Source organism: Lissotriton helveticus, chromosome 9 (assembly GCF_964261635.1).
Source record: "Lissotriton helveticus chromosome 9, aLisHel1.1, whole genome shotgun sequence".
NCBI lineage: Eukaryota > Metazoa > Chordata > Amphibia > Caudata > Salamandridae > Lissotriton > Lissotriton helveticus.
In genome coordinates this window covers 732355599-732376395 of record NC_136070.1, presented here as the reverse complement: position 1 = coordinate 732376395, position 20797 = coordinate 732355599, and the positions used below count along the sequence as shown (strand labels likewise).

At 46.7% G+C, this 20797-nt stretch overlaps 1 protein-coding gene across 2 annotated transcripts in view; it reads left to right on the top strand.

Moving 5' to 3' along the window:
- The window catches only part of RCE1 (Ras converting CAAX endopeptidase 1), a 207763-nt gene that overhangs the window by 121921 nt on the left and 65045 nt on the right, over positions 1-20797 (top strand). The window contains exon 7 of one of the 2 annotated variants that reach the window (XM_078660862.1): positions 10389-10453. The exons of the other annotated variant lie outside the window; for it this stretch is intronic. Coding sequence (XP_078516988.1) covers positions 10389-10453 — 65 coding nt within the window. The remainder of the gene's footprint in view (positions 1-10388; positions 10454-20797) is intronic. 2 annotated transcript variants of the gene reach the window in all.

The following is a 20797-nucleotide window of genomic DNA, read 5'->3' as shown; positions in this document are numbered from 1 at the left end:
CCATTGCACTGTGGGTGATAGGGTGTGGTGAACTTGTAGTTCACTCCACACTCCTTCCACATTGCCTTTAAGTATCCAGACATGAAGTTTGTACATCTGTCTGAAAGTACCTCCTTTGGAAAGCCCACTCTGGAGAAAACTCCAAGTAGGGCCCTTGCCACAACAGGAGCTGTTATGGTCCTCAGGGGAATTGCCTCTGGGTACCTGGTGGCATGATCCACTACCACCAGTATAAATCTGTGCCCAGATGCTGTTTGGGGATCCATTGGTACAACAATGTCAATCCCAACTCTCTCAAAGGGCACCCCCACCACAGGTAGTGGTATAAGGGGGGCCTTTGTTGTGCCACCTGATTTGCCACTGGCTTGGCAGGTGACACAGGAGCGACAAAACTCCTTGGTATCCTCTGACATATGAGGCCTGTGAAAGTGAGGGACAAGCCTGTCCCAAGTCTTGTTCTGGCCTAAGTGTCCTGCAAGGGGAATATCATGGGCCAAGGTTAGAAGGAAGCCCCTAAATTGCAAAGGTATGACCAACCTCCTGGTTGCACCAGGCTTGGGGTCTCTAGCCTCTGAATAAAGGAGCCCATCATCCCAATACACTGAATGGGTACCTTGAGCATTCCCTGCAGCCTCAGCAGCAGCTTGCTGTCTGAGGGGTTCAAGGGAAGGGCAAGTCAATTGAGCCTGCCCCAGGTCTGCCCTTGAGGCTCCCCCTGTCCCCAGAAACTCAACCTGATCAGGTTTAAGCTCTTCAGAGACAGTCTCCTCTTGGATCACAGAATCACCCTCATGTGAGGTCTGATCCTCAACCTGGGGCAAGTGGGAAGGCTCTGCCTTGACCCTCTTGTTCCTTCTCTTGGGTTGTGGTTGGTCTATAGTTTCAAGATCCACCACAGGTTCAGGTAGGCACTTCTTGGCCTGGGACCTGGTTACAGCCAGCACATGTTCTGAAATCCCTAGCATTTCTGCATGAGTCCTGTACTCCACTTCTGACCATAATGATTCCTCCAGATCATTGCCCAACAAACAGTCAACTGGGAGGTCTGCACTAACAACAACCCTTTTGAGGCCAGTTACCCCTCCCCAGGAGAAATTAACAACAGCCACACTATGTGTAGTAGTGGTGTTGCTAGCATTGGTCACTAGGTAATTCTCACCTAGTATCATCTGTTCAGGGTCCACAAAGTTAGGTGTCACCATAGTGACACTGGCACAAGTGTCCCTGTAGGCCTGAGCCATTTTGTCATTGATTAAAGGCGTCTGTCTGTACTTGCCCAGGTTACTAGGACTCACAGTAGAGGACATAGCTATGTCCCCCTCACATATCAGAACTGCCTGAGTAGGGATCCTGACTAAGCCAGTCTCCCCCTCAGATCCCAGGGTTAACCCTACTATCCCCTTGGGTTGTGTACTACCACTGCTTACTGTACTAGGGGGTGCAGGTGTCTTAGGGACTGCAGTAGTAGCCACTGGGTTCCTTTTAGTGCATTCACTTCCCCAGTGAGAAGTGGACTTACAAGTATTGCACCAAGGTTTCTTTGGGCCATCATTCTTCTTCTTCTTTCCATTTTGGGAACCACCCTCCTTATTATTAGTTTGGGGGCCTGTAGAAGACTTCTGGTCTTTATCTTTCTGATTACCACCCTTTTGATCTGCTTTCTTCTGATCACCTCCTTGGTTCTGGGGTTTCTGCTTAACCCTTGTTCTGACCCATTTGTCTGCCTTCTTTCCCAATTCTTGGGGAGAGGTCAGATCAGAGTCTACAAGGTGTTGATGCAATAGCTGGTTTTGACAGTTATTAAGGATCTGCTCTCTCATTATAAGATTGTACAATCCTGTATAGTCTGAAACTTTACTTCCCTGCAATCAACCCTCCAGAGCCTTAGTGGCACAATCAGTCCAGTCTTGAGTCTGTGCTTTTTGGGTGTCTCTGAACAACAACCTGTATTGCTGAGTGGTTAGGCCAAACCCATCAATAAGAGCACTCTTCAAGACAGAGTAGTTTTTAGCATCCTCAGGTCTAACAGTGAGGAGCTTAACTCTCCCTTTCTCAGAAAAGGAAGCCACAAGATTGCTGCCCACTGATCCTCAGGGACCTGCTGTACCATGCAGGCCCTCTCAAGAGCAGTTATCCATTTGTAGATATCATCCCCATCTTTGTAGGGGGGCACAATCTTACTCAGGTTTCTATGATCATAGGACCTGTCTTTATCCCTGGGGATAATGCTGCCACCAGTGGGAGTCTCCCCACTCAATCTCTGCTCTCTTGCAAGAGCAAGTCTAGCTTTGGCCAGGGCTAATTCCTCTCTCTCTATCTGGAGATTAACTGCTCTCATCCTGGCTTTATGCTCTCTTCTTTGAGGGGGAAGTCATTCCTCTCTGTGATTCCCTTGAGGCACTAGAAATGTGAGAATCCCTGGAAGGGCTTCTCTCTCTCCTATTGCCTGGGAGAATCCTGTTATGTACTCTGGGGAGGTGCTGGCCCTCTCCATTTCCATGTAGGTCCAAGTTGGCTTGGCTAAGCCTTCCAACTGGTACCTGGTTATCCCCTTGATCCACATCTGAATCTTCACCATTAGATTCTGGGTCTGCCTCCACATTTTCTACTTCTGGGGAGGTGTTCTCAGTCTCTGGGGGATCTACTCCTTCTCCTGATCCTGAGGGAACTACCTTAGCTCTCTCTAAGTCATCTTTTTCTAGGATGGCTATCATGATAGGAATAGTAGGGTTATGACCCTTTCTCAGCTTCCTTGCAGTGCACAAGGCACTCAAGTCTTTGTAGCTGAATTTGTCATAGCTGGAGGTTGCCTGTGGAGGGTCAACCTTCACAGGTAGAGAGTCTGTAGCCTCACCTGTGCCAGACATGACTCTAGTGTGGTGTAAGTGATGCACCTACCTACACTAAGTGTTTTCCTACTGTCCCTTACTGGTGAGTTGTAGTCAGGGTGTGCTAAGCCCTTCTACCTACAACCACTAAGTTCAGTAGAACTCAAATATGCTAAGCTTTTATTTATATGTACCTATGGTACTTAATGTGATCTTTCAATTTGATAAAAAGATTGTAAAGGTAAAACAACAGCAAGCTCAAATCCGTACCGCTCCTCACCAATGTGAGAAGTTGGCCTGGTATAGGATGTCCACAGTTCTGTGGGCACCTTGTATCAGTCCAAACAATCCCTTATAGTGGTGGTTGTAAGTCAACCTTATAGACAAGCTATCCTAGGGGTAGCATGGACTAAGCCGCCTTAAAGGCTTAACTCCAAAGGACATGTGAAGCCAGCTGTTTTACCATATACAATCCTGTAATATCAAATGAAAGGACACCACACAAGTTATATATTATCAAAATATATGTATTTATTCTTAGAATAATCCCCACTACTCTTTATGAGCAATGAAGCACAAGCGTTTAAATAAAAGCACAGTATAACATAGACAAGTTGCATGTTTTGGATGAGGCCGGTGGCCACTCAAACCATATATCAAAAAAGTGGTATAACAATCACTAATCGATCTGGGGTAAGGCCTAGGGCCTTGGGAATCGCTTGGACTACGATGCACTAACAGCAGTTAGGGCGGGAGTAGCCCGCGGGATTCGGGTGCAGTGCGGGAAGCACGGCTTGCACCAATGTAAAGTCAATGGTGCGTAAAAGTTACAATGTTATTGCAAAAGAAGTCTTCCAACTGGACTAGGACTACCAAACTTTAGACTTAGGCACTAGAGGTGTGTACCAGTGTGGGAACACCGGCGCTAGTAAGTTACCTCACCCACAGGACGCGGGTGCACAGGTGCCAACCTGTGTCGGGTTTCGTCACGCAGTTCGATGGTGCCTGTGGATGGAGATGCTGCAGGCGTCCAGAAGAGAAGTGTCCGGTGCGATCCAAGGGTGGATCGAAGTTGAAGGGTACCTGAAAGCAGAGGAGACAGAGTCTGGGTCACTAGCCAGTGACCAGGAAGGAACCAGGAAGGAACCAGGCGATGTCGGGCGCAATCAGGTTGATGTCGGATGCCTTGTCTCCGCTGCCACGTGGACTCTGGGTCACCGAGGATGTCCTGGAGTGGATTACGAGCTGTCCCACGAAGGCTCTCGCTGTCGGCAGTGTCGGCCTCTGGATCTGAGTCAACAAGCCTTGGCAAAGGCAACCCACGCAGGATTCGAAGAAGGCTTAATACTCGGACCAGCAAGGTCTGAGCGGGTGCTCCTTTTCAGGGGAGCGAGTGCCAATCTGGAGCAACCAGATCAGCTGTGTAAATTCAAGGTTTCGTCGGTACTGGGGCCACTAGCCAACGGGCAAGTGACCGGACCAACGCATCGAGCAGGAAAATGCAAAAGGGCCCCACGCAGCACTCGTCGAGTGTGGAGGGGTGAGCTTCGGTGCACAAGCTGCTCGGGGCTGGAGCTTCTCAGACTCCAATGCACAGCTTCGAGGGAGCCTCGGGTGCTGCACGGTCAGCGCTTCGTGGTTTATTCAAGATGGCCTCTCCCACGCTTCAGGTCGCCTCCACGGGTCCCAGCTCTGCATGGACTGTGGATCGGGCTGTTGGAAGGCAGGAAAGCTGGCTCTTGTCGATCTCTGTCGCTCGAGTTCCGGCGGGAACTGCAACAAAGCAAACGTCGAGGTGCTGGATGGTGCCTGTTTGCACAGGGTGGTCACTCCTTGACCACAAGGGAGATTCGATGGTGCCTGAGGATGAAGATGCTGCAGGCGTCCAGAAGAGAAGTGTCCGGTGCGATCCAAGGGTGGATCGAAGTTGAAGGGTACCTGAAAGCAGAGGGGACAGAGTCTGGGTCACTAGCCAGTGACCAGGAAGGAACCAGGAAGGAACCAGGCGATGTCGGGCGCAATCAGGTTGATGTCGGGTGCCTTGTCTCCGCTGCCACGTGGACTCTGGGTCACCGAGGATGTCCTGGAGTGGATCACGAGCTGTCCCACAAAGGCTCTCGCTGTCGGCGGTGTCGGCTTCCGGATCGGTGTCAACAAGCCTTGGCAAAGGCAACCCACGCAGGATTCGAAGAAGGCTTAACACTCGGACCAGCAAGGTCTGAGCGGGTGCTCCTTTTCAGGGGAGCGAGTGCCAATCTGGAGCAACCAGATCAGCTGTGTAAATTCAAGGTTTCGTCGGTACTGGGGCCACTAGCCAACGGGCAAGTGATTGGACCAACGCGTCGAGCAGGAAAATGCAAAAGGGCCCCACGCAGCACTCGTCGAGTGTGGAGGGGTGAGCTTCGGTGCACAAGCTGCTCGGGGCTGGAGCTTCTCGGACTCCAATGCACAGCTTCGAGGGAGCCTCGGGTGCTGCACGGTCAGCGCTTCGTGGTTTATTCAAGATGGCCGCTCCCACGCTTCAGGTCGCCTCCACGGGTCCCAGCTCTGCATGGACTGTGGATCGGGCTGTTGGAAGGCAGAAAAGCTGGCTGTTGTCGATCTCTGTCGCTCAAGTTCCGGCGGGAACTGCAACAAAGCAAACGTCGAGGTGCTGGATGGTGCCTGTTTGCACAGGGTGGTCACTCCTTGACCACAAGGGAGATTCTTCAGTCTTCCACGTCGAGTGGGATGTCGAAGGGTCCAGAGTTTCGTTTCATAAGTTTCAGTCAGGATAATCTGATGTGCATTGGCACTGCTCCCACCTATATTCCAAATCTGGGGGCTGGATTACCTGCTAGGTCCCTCCTATGGGTAGGACCCAGGAAGGGGGTGGTTACACCCCTTTCCCTTTGTCCAGTTTCGCGCCAGGACTGGGGCAGGATGGCCCCAGAACCGGTTTGACTGGAATCTGCCCAGGGACACCTTGTGCGCCCCAGGCAGTGTCTATTTCATTCAACCCTCCCTGCTACAATCCACTATCTCCTGTCTGGGGTGGTGTAGCACCTCCCCGTGACAGGAGATCCTTTGATCGAGCCTCCTCTGTCGAGTTTCGGTCAGCAGCAGGAGGCCAGACTCGTGTCTGTGGCAGCAGCATCCATTTTGTGATGCTGGGGCTCTGGTTAGGATTAACCGCATTTGCAGTAAGTAACATGTCTTCTCCCTCTAGAAGGGTGGAATGCTACCCCCGTCGCCAGAATTGGCGAGGGGGTAGTATTCCAAAATGTATGACACCAAACACGACATGTTTTGATAAAGCCAAACCAAAGTTAGTATTAACCGCGAGGATTATAATGCACTTAAGAGTATATGGTATGGCAGTATCACTAGAACAGCTATAAGGAAATGGTTCTGAAAGCTGCAGACAGGCTCAGCTCATGCTAGAGTACCATCTCACATAAAACCAAGCACTCTGCCTCCAGGATTGTTAAGGCCTGCCATAGGAGTGACTTATAGGTATATATGTGTCCAGATATAGGTTTAGACATAGGTATACTATATCTAAGCAAGGGGTGATTACACCACCTTGCCCCAGCTGTGTGAACAGCCAGTTGTGTCGATTTAAGTACCAGCCAGGGGTGGCAAAAGATATGCTGCAGCCCCTGATAGGCCTTGGATGCACCTATGCCCATGGCACCTATAGTGCACTGTATAGGGGCTGACAAGGTGTCCAGTACCAAATTGGTTATGTACCTATAGTACATGTCTGTGAATTTAGAGAGTGAACAGCAGGCTGTGGGTCTGATTAGCAGGCCCACAGCCACATTAAGTCGAAAACCAGTGAAGCAAAAAGCAGAAATTGGGGTGACCATAGGATAGCAGACCCTACTCTCCTACAACTTGCGTATGCACTCTGTAGAATAGTAAACCGAAAAGGTATTTATACCTAAAGTACAGGAATAGTATAGTGCCGACTGCAAAAGGTCGCGTGCAGAGTTGAGAGATGCTATAAAATTAGGGGATCTAGCACAGGTACGATTAGCAAGGGCAACCTATCGGGGGCAATACGTAAAGCGAAAAGGAAATGGGACAGCAAAAGATGGGATGATAATAGGAATCCAAAGCAATTTTGGAATATCTATAAATGGAACAGAGGAGGGCATGCTGCTAAGCCCCTTAACCATGTCTCACCATTAGAGTGGGTTAACCACTTTAAACTACAATATGCGGCTAGTGAGCATGATGGTGAAGTCAGTTTTGCTAAACAGTTTTTTATTGGGGAAGCATTTAGTAGGGCGGATGTTGAGGTGGCCTTAAAATCTATCATGGCAGAAAAAGCCCCTGGCTTGGATGTAATACCAGGGGATGTATTTCTTGCCAATAATTCAGGCACTCTGTTCATCACCACCCCCTTTTCTGAATCATTTTGTCCACCATATGCGTGGAAGGGTATACTCAGATGTGAGTCCCTTGCTCATTGCACCATCAGGATTCAAGCAAGCCGGGCCGACGACGCCTGAAATGGCAGAAACCGGTCCCCGGAAGCTTGTTTCCTTCCCAGTATAAGAATTGGCTTGGTAGTTTGGTTTGCCCTGTTCCCATCATGCACTGGGACAGGAACAGACTAATTTGCATATAGCCAAGTTCTGAGCTGGGATGGTGCAGTGAGCTAAAAAACGGTGATGGATCAAGCCCTGATCTTTGGACTGGGTAAGAGTGGTCTGCTTAATTCAGGCACTCTGTTCATCACCACCCCCTTTTCTGAATCAATAAGGCAAGGTGGAGCGTATATATTTTCCGATTGTCAAATGCTATAGCTCAGTGGTCGCCGATTCCAGATTCCTGGAAAGGCGCGGAGATCATCCCCGTCTTTAAAAAAGGAGACAAAGGGTGCCCAGGGAACTATCAGCCTCATTGACTTGCTCCAAAAGGTAATGGGCAGGCTGGTTTTAAATAAAGTGCAGGATTGGATCGATGAAGACGGTATCTTATTCCCCCTCCAAGCAAACTGATGTTTGCGGACAACACATTGATCCTCTCTGAAACACCGAGTGGGTTTCAGGGGGCCCTCTCAATCTTTGAAGAGTTTTGTGCTCGACGGGGATTGGAGGTCAACGTGTACAAAACAAAACTGATGACCTTTAACCCACATAGGGCATTTAAAGGAGGCATCAGACTAAATAACATCAAGCTTGATCAGGTCAAGGAGTTCACATACCTGGGGGTTCATATCCAGGAGCGGCTAAGATGGTCACATTAAGTTGATCTAGCATCATTGAAACATAGGCAACTGGCAGGGGTATTGTTAAAAGAATATAACACCTCTTTTACTAAGATAATCAGCCCCGCCATGGAGATATATAGTATGAAGGTAATCAGTTCTGCCTTATATGGTGCTGAACTTTGTGACGACGAGAAACTAGCCAAATTAACCATCTCGGAAAATAAGTTCCTTGGAAATATAGCGAGATTGCCCCAGAGCACCCCGATGTGCCCTTTGCTGATTGACCTTGGGCGGAAGCCAATCACAGAAATTGCAAAATTGCGTCCTTTGTTGTACTGGTGGAGACTATGGTCTACTCCAGAGCTAGCAGAGTATGCGACTGGATGAAATTAGGGTGGATAGTTCACGTAAAATAAGATGGCTAAGACAGCTTAGAACCACATTATTTTGTATGGGTATGAGCTCGCTGTGAGATGACCCAGAGAATGCTATATTCCCCTCAAAGCAGATCCTGAAAGCTAAATACTGGGAAATGGCCCACACAGATCTTGTGAGGAACTGTGAGTCAACCTCCCCTACTGGCCGTTTCTTATGCCGTAAATCAGTACCTGAGTTAGATCGTTATTGGGACATTATCACAAAGCCCTTTGAGCGTAAATTATATTTCCAGTTCAGGGTTGGTACACTGCCCATAAGAGCCTTCACTAGCAAATGGTCCACATCTTGTGATGATTCGTGCTTGGTGTGCCAGTCTGGAAATTAATCTTTATCCCATGTGCTATTGGAATGCGACAGCTACAGAGCTCCGCGGCGTATCTGGTTCTCCCCAACATGCAAACCTTTAGGAACAAGAAGGGCACAGGAGGCAGAGAGAATCCTAAGAAGTGACACATCTGAAGTGATAGTTGTTGCCATGGCGAAATTCTTGGGGTGGGTATGGGCAATCAGAGCAACGTCCCTCAAGGAGAGAATAGCCCACTAAATGCATCGGTCTCGCTGTATCACATGTTTGAGTAGCCATTTGCCTCCCACTTAACTGGATAGCTTGTTTTAAAGTAACTATGAAATTTTAATTAACTCATTTTTATACAATATTTTATATTGTATATAGTGTTTTTTTAAAGATTTTATAATTCCATCCTAGAAAGTGTACATTGATTTTATAATGATTTTTTTATGAATTCAACTTGGAAATCATGTGTATTTGTTTTATATGTATATTGTGTGCTTTGATGACCTAATAAGTCAAAATCCTTTTATGACACTCCATTTGGAGAAGGTAATCTGTCAAACTTACTCAACAGTTCGTAGAAGACTGTCTCAGCCTGAAACATACACATAGGATCCCTTGGATCTCGTATGTAAAAAGCAACTTAATTTATTTAGGTTTAGAATTTATCTTTGATACGCCAAGTAAATGTTCACTTAACTAAAAAAAGGTAATAAAAAGCCAATTTTTAAACACAATGGCAAAAGAAAGATTTAAAATCAACTCCACGAAATATGTGTGGCTATACTTACTGAAGATGACAAATCAACGCCATAGATTTATATTACTTGGGATCTGTTTAAACCTTATACCCTGCATGTTGGGCCATCCAGCGGGAAATTTTTCTCTACAAGTGCTTCCGCTTTGTCCATGAGATTTTGTGTCTTCACAATCCAACCTTCATATTTTTTTCTTCTGAAAGTTTTATTCGGAGCCCTGAAAAAGATTTATATTCCCAATTATGCGCAAATAAAAATTTAGACAATGTAGCCCAGGAATGTTCTTCTTACAAATGTTGGCTGACCACTGTTTGTAATTGTGTCACGTCCTTTCTATGCCTTTCTTTAAAGACTAGGAGATTGCACAATAGCTTGGAATGAATTGTACATTTTTATCTGTTCTTAATTATTGATTTATTAGGTAATTTGAATTATTACATCTTGTAAAATGATGATATTTTTTGTATATTTGAACTCTTATTTTCTTCATGAATGTGAATCGAAAAAAGTGATTTTGAATTGACTTGACTCAGCACTCTGGTCTCACCTAACGCTTCATTGCCTTCTCCATTTTGCTGCCACTTTTTCTTTTATGTATCATGTTGTAGGAAGCGGGCTCTATATATACTGTAGCAAAGTAAGGTATAGTGTGCACAGAGCTAAGTGGATCCCCAGAGGCTTTGCAGAGGCTAAAGTAAGCAATACTAATGCTCTCTTTTGTGGTAGTGTGGGCAAGCAGTTAGGCTTATCAGAAGGCTCTATTAAGCATTTGTTGTACCCACTCAGGCAAGAAATGATTACACACACTTGACTAAATCCAAGACCAATTGTTTGTAAAAAATATTACTCTTTGTATGTTCATCACTTAGGACCAAAGATACTTGATGCAATCCATGTTAACCTATGGAGGGAAAACAATAATGCAATTTCAGAGGTTAGTACACGACTTACAAATTCCATCAATCAATCAACAAGCTTTATTCGACATATGTGTCTTAAAAGCACATAACATACTGTAAGTATTCCATAGGACACAATACAAAAACACAGTTAAAACCATTTTTAGGGTGCTTAAAATGAGAGATCAGGAATAATAAAACACAGTAAAACTGTTTAAACGACGGGAAATGCTAAAACGTATAAAAACAATTGCAATTCATAATATTAGATAATACTGGGATACAGAGGTTGAATCACGAGTGGCTAACACGTATTTGCATGCGTCATATATACCTGTGCAAATTAAGATTAGCAAATAACAAACCTTCAATGTACATGGAGTGACTGCGATCTAATAGCCCAGGTCCATCCCAGGAATTTTGCTTCTGCAATGGCAATGGGGGATGAGGTGTCAGTGCGCAGTATTCTTTGTGTGTCACCACTCCTTCTGGTGTCCAGTGACCTACAAATTGGCGTGTGCCACGCTCAACGAGGGGCATCGTATGCTGGGCAGACAAACAATAGGTGGGCCAGTGACTCCAGTTGGGCCTGGCAAGCGGGGCCCGTTCTGTCGCCCAGGGTGACCCATCTTGCTGTGTAGGCTCTTATTGGTAGTGAGCCCAGATTACAGTAGTTAGAGCCTGGACTCCCCTGGTGTTACAAATCAATTTGTTTACTCTTTTGTCCTTTCTTAGAGCCTGTAACGGGAGGACAAAATCAGATAGACCGGGGCGTATGACATTTAATAGAGAAGGCCATAACTCCATCTTGGATTACATCCTGGTCGAACCCAGAACTTGGGGAATGGTCCTGGATTTCAAGATATATGACAGGAAAGATAGTGACCATAACCCCTTGGTCATGATGTTAAAAGCAGACAGTATGGGTATGCCAAATCTAGTCCTGGATCGAAATTTGTATGGTCCGCCGCTCCTACTAACCAATAATAGGTGGAGAGTCAAGTGGCCACAGATATTAGGCTCCCCAGAAAAACTCGCTGATGTGTACCGAAGGTCCCTGCCATGCCTGAGTGACATGGGTGAGGTGCTTGATAAAGCCATGCACTCAGGGACTTGCGATGAGCCCTTGAAAATACACCAGGGGCTCATTCAGAATCTTTCTGGTGTGTTTTATCCTGAAGGAAGACCAAAGGCAAATCGAGTTGTAGCCCATTCCTGGTACAATGCCCACTGTAGGGAAGCTAAAAAGGACCTGCTCCTTGTGGTCAAGTCACAGGACAAAACCAAGATTAATCATTGTCAGCGCTTATATAAACAGGCTATCCAGAAGGGGAGAAAAGAGTGGGATGCAGATAAATGGGAAGATCTTAGAGCTGCACTTAAGTCCAAAGATTTTAAATCATTTTGGACAATTGTTAGCTGTGGGAGCAGGGCAGGCAACTTGGCCAATGAACCAAATATAGCTACATCGGCCTGGGAATTGCATTTTGGGTCTTTGTATTCCTCCCTGAGCAACGATAACCCCGAGATTACTCTCTCATGCCTCCCCCACGAGCATCGACTGGAGGGGGCCTGGGAGATTACTTCGACGGAGGTAGAGGTTGCTATTCTGAAGTTAGCTCCAAACAAGGCCCCTAGTCTGGACAAGATACCGGGAGATCTATACCATTCCGAACCGAAAATATGGGCCCCTTATCTACGTGTTCTTTTTAATGCCATACTAAACGGCATGGATCCCCCGGATACATGGCGGGGTGCTGAAATAGTCCCTATCTTCAAAAAAGGTTGCCCCCTCAAACCGTCTAACTACGGGCCAATCAGCCTCATAGACGTGACGCAAAAATTGATGGGTCGAATCATTCTAGGTAGAATACAGAGTTGGATAGAGGGTAATGAGATTTTATCTCCTTTCCAGGCTGGTTTTAGACAGGGCACATCAACGGTGGACCAGCTATTTAGACTGCAGGTCCAATATTGGAAAACTGTGACTGTAGAGGGTGGCAGCCTCTACATGATCTTTGTTGACCTGCGGTCGGCATTTGACCTGGTGCCTAGAAATAAACTGTGGAGGGTATTACATGAACTGGGCCTACCACGCTACTTACTCAACGTTTTAATGAGACTCCATATTGGCACTTACGCTCGTGTAAGGTGTGGGAAGCATGGGGAATTGTCAGGCCGTTTCCCGGTCAACCATGGGGTGCGCCAGGGCTGCGTCCTGGCTCCCACCCTTTTCTGTCTTTACATAAATGGATTGGTTGATCACCTCCTCGGAGGAATGAATATTGATGCCCCGAAGCTAGCCACCGGTCGGGTGCCCGCCCTGATGTTTGCGGACGACACTTTGTTGTTGTCCAAGACTTCAACGGGCATCCAATGCATCTTTGATGGCTTTGCCGACTTCTGTGTATCTAGGGGATTGGAGATAAACCTAGATAAAACTAAGTTCATGATCTTTAACCCGCCGAGGCAGACACGCCCAAACCCCCTCCTAGGTGGAATCCCACTCGAGAGAGTGAAGACCTTTGAATATCTGGGTATCACCTTGGGAGAACACTTGGAATGGGATTCGCAGGTGGCCAAAGCCGCACTGAAGCTAACAAAGGTGGTGGGGGGGATCCAGAAGTTGCATAGAGAGTCCGAATTCAAGCCTGCGGCTCCAGTAATTGAAATCTATATTGTTCAGGCTAGATCGGCAGCTCTATATGGGGCCAATCTTTGGGGGCATCAAACATCTCTAAATTTAGCCAAGGTGGAACACGTATTTGTTAAGAATATACTGGGTCTTCCTGTAAGCACCCCACTTGTACCATTGCGCATGGACCTAGGGCTACTCCCTATTGAGGAGGTTATGCCTTTACGCCCGCTATTATATTGGAAAAGATTGTGGTCCGTGCCGGAACTCGTCTGCTATAAAAATGAATTCACTGAAATTTGGGATGCTTTGAGAAGTAAGAACATCAGGTGGCTGTCTCATATAAAGTCAACCAGTCGCAGGCTAGGCCTATCGGAGCTTTGGGAAGCCCCGGAAGTTGCATGTCCGGAGATAACCAAAGCCGACTTGAGCCGCCACTATAAGAATCATAATTTAGCATCCCTGCATGCGAGTTCCGAGGGGGGCAGATTGACCTCTGAGTTCCTCCACGTAAAAGTAGATTACAAAAGAGAGGAATTTTTAGATATAATATTTCCTGCAGTAGCACGAAAATTATATATGCAATTTAGACTAGACTTTAGACTTGGACTCAGAGCGCTTACCAGTAAATGGAACAGAGCTACGAGCAAGGAGTGCCCGGCCTGTGGCTTTCACCTGGAAAATGAAATTCATGTTTTCTTCTTTTGCCCAGCGTACCTGGGTCCACGTAAGCACTGGCTAATTGCAATCTGTAGAAACATAGGTTTCTGCCAGTGTGCATAGGCATTTAGGGTGTTGCAAATATGATACGCACTCCCCCATTATTTTTGCTGTTTCCCGCTTTCTGAATACAATGTGGCATAAACGTAGGAAACTGATTACTGTACCCAGCGTCTAGCACGAGTTTCCTGTTTTAATCTAATATGATCGATAATGAATTCTAAGTTTAATCTCTGTTTTATTCTGTGCAGAGTATTGTATGTATTTGCAAATCTGTATATGTAATGTATTTTAAATGCTATTCTTATTTATTATCTTACATTTTGTATTATATGCAATTCTATGAAATCAAATCAAATCCACTCTATTCGATTATTTTAAAATCATAAAAGTATGCTATACAAACACATGATAGTATCAAAATTAATTAATGCGAAAAGAATAAAAATTAAATTACACTAAATGTACATTTCATATATACAAAATACACAGTGATGTCGAATTGTTAAATGTTCGTAGAAGCTTACAGGTTGCACATGGTAGTCGGCAAGTCAATGCAGATTTAAAAACAGCAGAATTTACTTATTGTGCGTTCTCAATTAATTGGTGGGGTCAATTACGATTTGAGATAATACATAATCCGAGGATGTTTGCCCCAATAATCTGTTCTTCTTGTTGCGGATGGATGCAACCAGGAAGTTTGCTACCCCAAACATGACGACAGGGGATTCCATTAATTGGAGATAGAGTAATGCAGGTTTTACCTGCAAGAACCCCTTATCTTTTAATAGTGGGATGATAAACTTTTTCCTGCCTCCCATATAAAATGGGCGAAAAAACACAAAGTGCATCGAATCCTGATATGAATGGTCATCACACTTGCAAGGAGCAGCGTCCTCTGGTTTACTCCACCTGTTAAAAATTCCCAATAGCAAATGCGACTGATTAAAACGAAATTTTGTTATCAGCCATCGATGGAAAGATTTGGTGACAATTGTCAAGTACGGTTGAATAGATTTAGACAATATCAGCATATAATGAGCCCTCACAGTTGGTTTACTTGTTTCTGTGACTTCACGATCCAGTCCTCTGGACTTAAAAAGTTTGTTTTTACCCAGCAGATGTCAGCTTTGGTTAGACCTTCTGGGTTGGTGTAAATCTCTGGTCACGGAAGCCACGGATGAAGGAGGAAGCACCGCTGTGCTGGGGGTTGATTTGGACCCTCTTTTTACCCTTCGCTCCAGAGTTGGCTCATGGGGCACCGACTCCAAACATCCTGAGCTTATTACATCAGCATCACTGATATAGCCAGGAATACGTATATTTATAAATTATATCTATACACATTGATCATTATTTCCAGTACATACACCCTAATATTTTTGTGGTAAAACATTAGTGAGTGACAGGGGGATCGGTCCCCGGTCCTGACGAAGGAGCTTGAGGCCCCGAAACATGTTGACCCGCACAGGAGAGTAAGTCCATTAACCCACTTTACCTCTCCGCATCACTCTTTTAACAATACCAGCCAGTGTTTATTAAAAAGTTTTTTCTACCACTAGGCCAGGTATTTTTTAACATCACTTATTTATTATCACCCCTGATCCTACTGACACTCACTCCTATTCACTCACATAGCACCCTCAAAATAAAAGGTGCTCCAGCGTAGTCGCTTGTCGCTTGTCGCAGCACTGCCCCGTCCCGCAGCGGGGCGGGAAGACCCCAACGATGAAGCATGACACCAAGGGCCCTTTTGGTGTGTGAGGGGTATTTTAACACATAGGGGTTGATTCCGATCCGGTAAAATCCCCGTCCGTACGATTCGTATCCGGAGCCGTTTCCGTACGACTCGTACACACACCGTACGACTCGGCGAGTACGATCCAGACCGGGTGATCGGGACGCTATTCGTACGGTCCACGTCAGGTAAGGGCGATTCGTACGGAAAAGCGCACAATCACATACACACCGTACGGCACGTACCCCCCATGATCGCAGGGGTACGGCGCGTACCCCTGCGATCATGGGGGGTATGTGCCGTACACCCAGCGTACATGGGGTACGTCCCGTACACCCACCGTTCATGGGGTACGCACCGTACCCCATGTACGCTGGGTGTACGGCACGTACCCCCCATGATCGCAGGGGTACGCGCCGTACCCCTGCGATCATGGGGGGTACGTGCCGTACCCGGGGGGGGGGCGTTCCGTACCTGTTTCGGCGCGAACTCTGCGTTTACGACTGTTTTCAGCTCCCGTAGGAAAAGGGTCGTACGGTGCGTACCCGACACGAATCGTACTTGCTGGGTCGTAAAAACCAGCCGCGAACCGTTGTGATGTCGCGTACAGCGGGTTCCGAGTGAGACTCGTACGGAGATTTGAGTCGTACGGAGTCCTGTACGACTCGTACGGAGTTCGGCACCTGGTACGGATCTAGGTTACTCCCATATATGTTTTCAAAATGATTTAGCCAATCCCTTTCTGTGATGTTAAATTCTAACGGGGCATTCTGCTTACCGTTGAATAATGGGGTATTAACGATTGACCAGAATTTGGAGCTATCCCTCAGGGTGGCTTTCTCATATAACGAATCCCATGCCTCTTTTTTAACTTCGTTTGTACGTGTCTGCAGGATCGTTTTATATTTTTGTCCTTAACAAGGATACTTCATACTTATCTCTGGGGTTCTTATTGGGTGACTTCAGGAGCTCACTATGAATTTTTGTGCATTTGTGGTCAAACCATCCTTGCGCTGGTTTTACTTTCTGTTGTACCTTCACTGTAAGATCACTTGAGACCTGGTGACAAATTGCTTCGTATGAGGTGATGACATCCCCACCATATCTGAGCAGATCGCTACAGGTATTAAGTTCTTTCCCGACCTTAGATCTAATTGTGTTAAAAAAGTCCTCTGGGGTAATTTTGTTCCATTTTAATCTCCTCCCCTGATCCTTTGTTACAACCTCAACTACGGCTTCTGTGGTTACTGATTTATTAAAACAAAGTAAGTTATTATCAAGTTCCAGCACCACTGGATTGTGATCACTAAAAATTGACTGTATAGCATTATAAAAGATAACTGAATTTAACAAGCCAGGAGATATAAACATATAGTCTATAATGGTTTTACTGTCCCTAGCACTATACGTGGCAGCCCGTTCCTTCTTTTCGGCGAACCCTGGCTCGAACAGGTCAGTGTCCGAGAGCAGGTCTTCCAGGGCAGCCCCCTTTGCGCTGTGTTCAAAGTGTTGGTGGGACGAGTAATCCGGGTAATTATAATCTCTATACTGGCAGTTTAGGTCACATAGATGAACGTTAAAATCACCCATCAAGATGAAGTGAAAAAAAGTGGTTTGAGCTTCCTTATATGTAATTAAAAATGTAGCTAATGATTGGAGGTGCTCAATTGGGTGCTCTCCCTGCATTGCATTATAAAAGTTATTATATAGGATTTTGTTATTGTTAGGCAGGGTTACTTCAAGTACTAAGTAATTTGGGGAGGTAGTATTACGCACCTTCACTGTGACCTTTATATTAACAGAGATCAGAAACATAAGCCCTCCTCTATCTCTCCCTGACGTGGACATGTGGGCAGCTACAAAATACGAGGTGAACCCATTCACCCAGAAATTACACTCCCTGTCCCATGTCTCTTGTAATGCCACAACATCATACTGTCTCACAAATTCTAGCCATACTTTGTCTTCCCTCTTGGAGCGTAATCCTGCAATGTTCCAGCTCAACAATTTTGCCGGTTTCCCCCTCCCCTCTTTATTTAAGGGGTTCATTGAGACTGATTCATTGATCTTTCTTGGCGAGTCAGTCAATCTATGTCTCCCAAATGTAATAGGGGTGAAAACCTTTTAGTTAATGCCAGTCCCTCCCTGGGCTCTGTTCTACTAGGGTTTTGTGGTTTAGGTAATAGGCCTGGTTTTCGTGTTGCCCAACTGGTTAGGCAGACCGGATGTCTTACTGGTACTAGAGGACAGCCCACCCCTAGATGGCTCCTAGGTGGCTCTGGCCGTGGATAAAAGAAGCCACGTGGTAAAGCTCTTATCTCTCCCTCCTTAGCATCCATTTCCGTGGCATCCCAAAATAAACGTGTCGCCTCGTAGGGTCTCTTAAAATTCACAATGAGGCAATCCCCCTTTAAATTTTTTTGGGTGTTCCCCAACCATCCTACTCGTCTACCCATATTTATACTGGCAGATATATTTTTACCCCCAGAACAGTTTTCATCACACCATGTATTGATGTTAGCTAACAGTGTGTCCTGGGACTCCATCTCTCCTGGTTTCAATGGGGGTACATTTACTAATATAGCTACAAAGGGTGTGGCCTCATGGGGTAGGTGAACGAGGGGTTTGAGACCCAAGCCCCTGCCCTTATGGTGGGCCCTCCCTGTTGTTAAGATGTCCTTAGGGGAGGAGGAGCTCAAATGAGCTGTACCCAGCACCTGGCCCGAAGGACCCTTATCTTGGCCAGTAGATACTATACCACTATGGTGCATTGGAGAGGAAGGAGGAATCAAAGGGATTAGTGGCGTGCATTCTCCTATCACCTCCGGAGGCTGCATTTGCTGAGCTCGGGGGTTAATAATGGGGGGGTCATTAGACAAAGGGGGATGACGATCTTTTGAAGCTAAAAATGCATTTAAACGCTCACATTTACTCAAGATTTCTGCTACACATTCCTTTAAAGTCTCAATAATGTCATTAGCGATCTGGGTCAGTATGGTTTCCAGTTTTTCTGTGAGGATACTCTCAACCATGTCTCTCATAGAAGATTCAAAGTGGCTAGATGCAGAATGTCCTTTTTTCTGTTGATTTGTAATAGGCATTTTGTACCTTTTAGACTGCCTCTTACCGCGTTTCTTAACTGTATTTGTATCACCCCTTGAGGGTCCTCGCTCTGTTACGATATTGGCGGGGTTATCCTCCTCAGGGCATAGAGTGTTGGGAGGGGCCGGGTGTAAAATGTCAATGCTTGGATTAATTAGAATCCTGGGCTCCAGTGGAATAGCCTGTCTAATGTTCAGAGGAGACCCCGGTGTCTCTGGTGTAGTATTTTCCAGTCCCAGCTCCCGTTCGGTATTAGCAATTTCTTTACTTAGCTTACCCACAGCGGAAGTAAGGTAGGACATGATGTTAGCTGAAGTAGTTGATTTTCGTGGGACTTTCGCTTTAACACATCCTCCATTAATTGAAGTTTGTAATTTACGCTTACCCATGTTGGGGGGATACGCCTCAGGGGGGTAGCCCGTCCCGTCCCTTGTCGTCACCGGACGGCCACTGACGGCCCGCCCTCTGCCCGGGCTCCGCCCGCGCGCGTCCCGCGACGCGGCAGGAGCAGCTCGTATTTATGCGCCTCCGGGTGCGGGAGTATGAGGCCTGATTCTGCGTCCCCGTCAGGCAGGCAGGGGATGCTGGGAAATGTAGTCTTTGTCTCCTCTCCCCACTCGGCGGCCGTGAGAGCAGCAACGGCGGCGGGGGAGATTGGAGAGGTCCCTCGATGTCAGCCACACAGGTCAATGAACGATGTTACCCCCACGAGCTAGAGCCCCCGCTCCACCGCAGGAGCAGCTCGTATTTATGCGCCTCCGGGCGCAGGAGTATGAGGCGTGATTCTGCGTCCCCGTCAGGCAGGCAGGGGACGTTGGGAAATGTAGTCTTTGTCCCCTCTCCCCACTCGGCGGCCGTGAGAGCAGCAACGGCGGCGGGGGAGAGTGGAGAGGTCCCTCGATGTCAGCCACACAGGTCAATGAACGATGTTACCCCCACGAGCTAGAGCCCCCGCTCCACCGCAGGAGCAGCTCGTATTTATGCGCCTCCGGGCGTGAGAGTATGAGGCGTGATTCTGCGTCCCCGTCAGGCAGGCAGGGGACGCTGGGAAATGTAGTCTTTGTCCCCTCTCCCCACTCGGCGGCCGTGAGAGCAGCAACGGCGGCGGGGGAGAGTGGAGAGGTCCCTCGATATCAGCCACGCAGGTCAATAAACGATGTTACCCTCACGAGCTAGAGCCCCCCTGCAATTCTATGAACTTTTATGGTCCTTGGTGGCCGAAATAAAGTTATCGAACGAACGAACGGTAGTGAGCCCACCCTTAATTGGAAGTATAACTTCCGATCCTGTGGTTTATTTATTGTATCCCAGTACTGCTTCAGACTTTAGGATGGTTTAACTTCTAAAAATCCTCCCGTGAGTGAAGACGTGTCACTGTTTCTGTTTATATTTTGAGTCGCCAAATCCCAGTATTTTTCTTTTAGGATCTCCTTGGAGTGGAACAGGGCGCATGAAGGATTTTACCACAATGTGGCCATGCCAGTGCTAACTAGGGAGGCTCTAACCTCTCGTAAACATTTAATTTTGTGAGAGCAGTCAGCGTTAATTAAGTCTTTTAGGCCTGCAACGTAAGTTGCCAGTTCTGGGGGACACCAGATTCTTCGCCAATATAATATAGGCCGCAATCTCTCTATTTCAGCCAGTGCTTTTCTACCTAAGTCATGGAGCAGTGGACGCACTGGGGTGCTTTGCGGGAGAATGGTGATCCTACATAAAAACCTGTTTTCTGCTACAGTTAGCTTGGACAGATTCTCGTACCCCTAAAGCTCTGGCCCATATAGGGCGGGGCTGACCACTTTCATATTGTATATTTGCAGCACGGACTAACTGGTTTTGTAAGAGAGGTTTTAAACTCAATTTGTAAGTCTCCAGATAGTTGCTAGTGTTTCAACGTAGCCATGCCAAGCTGTCGATTCCACCTCAAATCATTCTGTATTATAACCCCCAGATATGTAAAGGCACTAACTTGTTCCAGGGGGGCGGTTATTCATAAATATGCCTCCTCTAAATTCTCTATGTGGGTTGAAAGACATAAATTTCGTTTTTGACACGTTAATTTCCAAGCCCTGTTTTAGGCAAAACTCCTCAAAAAGTAACAAAGCTCACTGAAGACCGTTTGGGATTTTTGAGATAATTAATGTGTCAACATCCGATCCGCAAAGACCGCATTGATTTTATTATCCT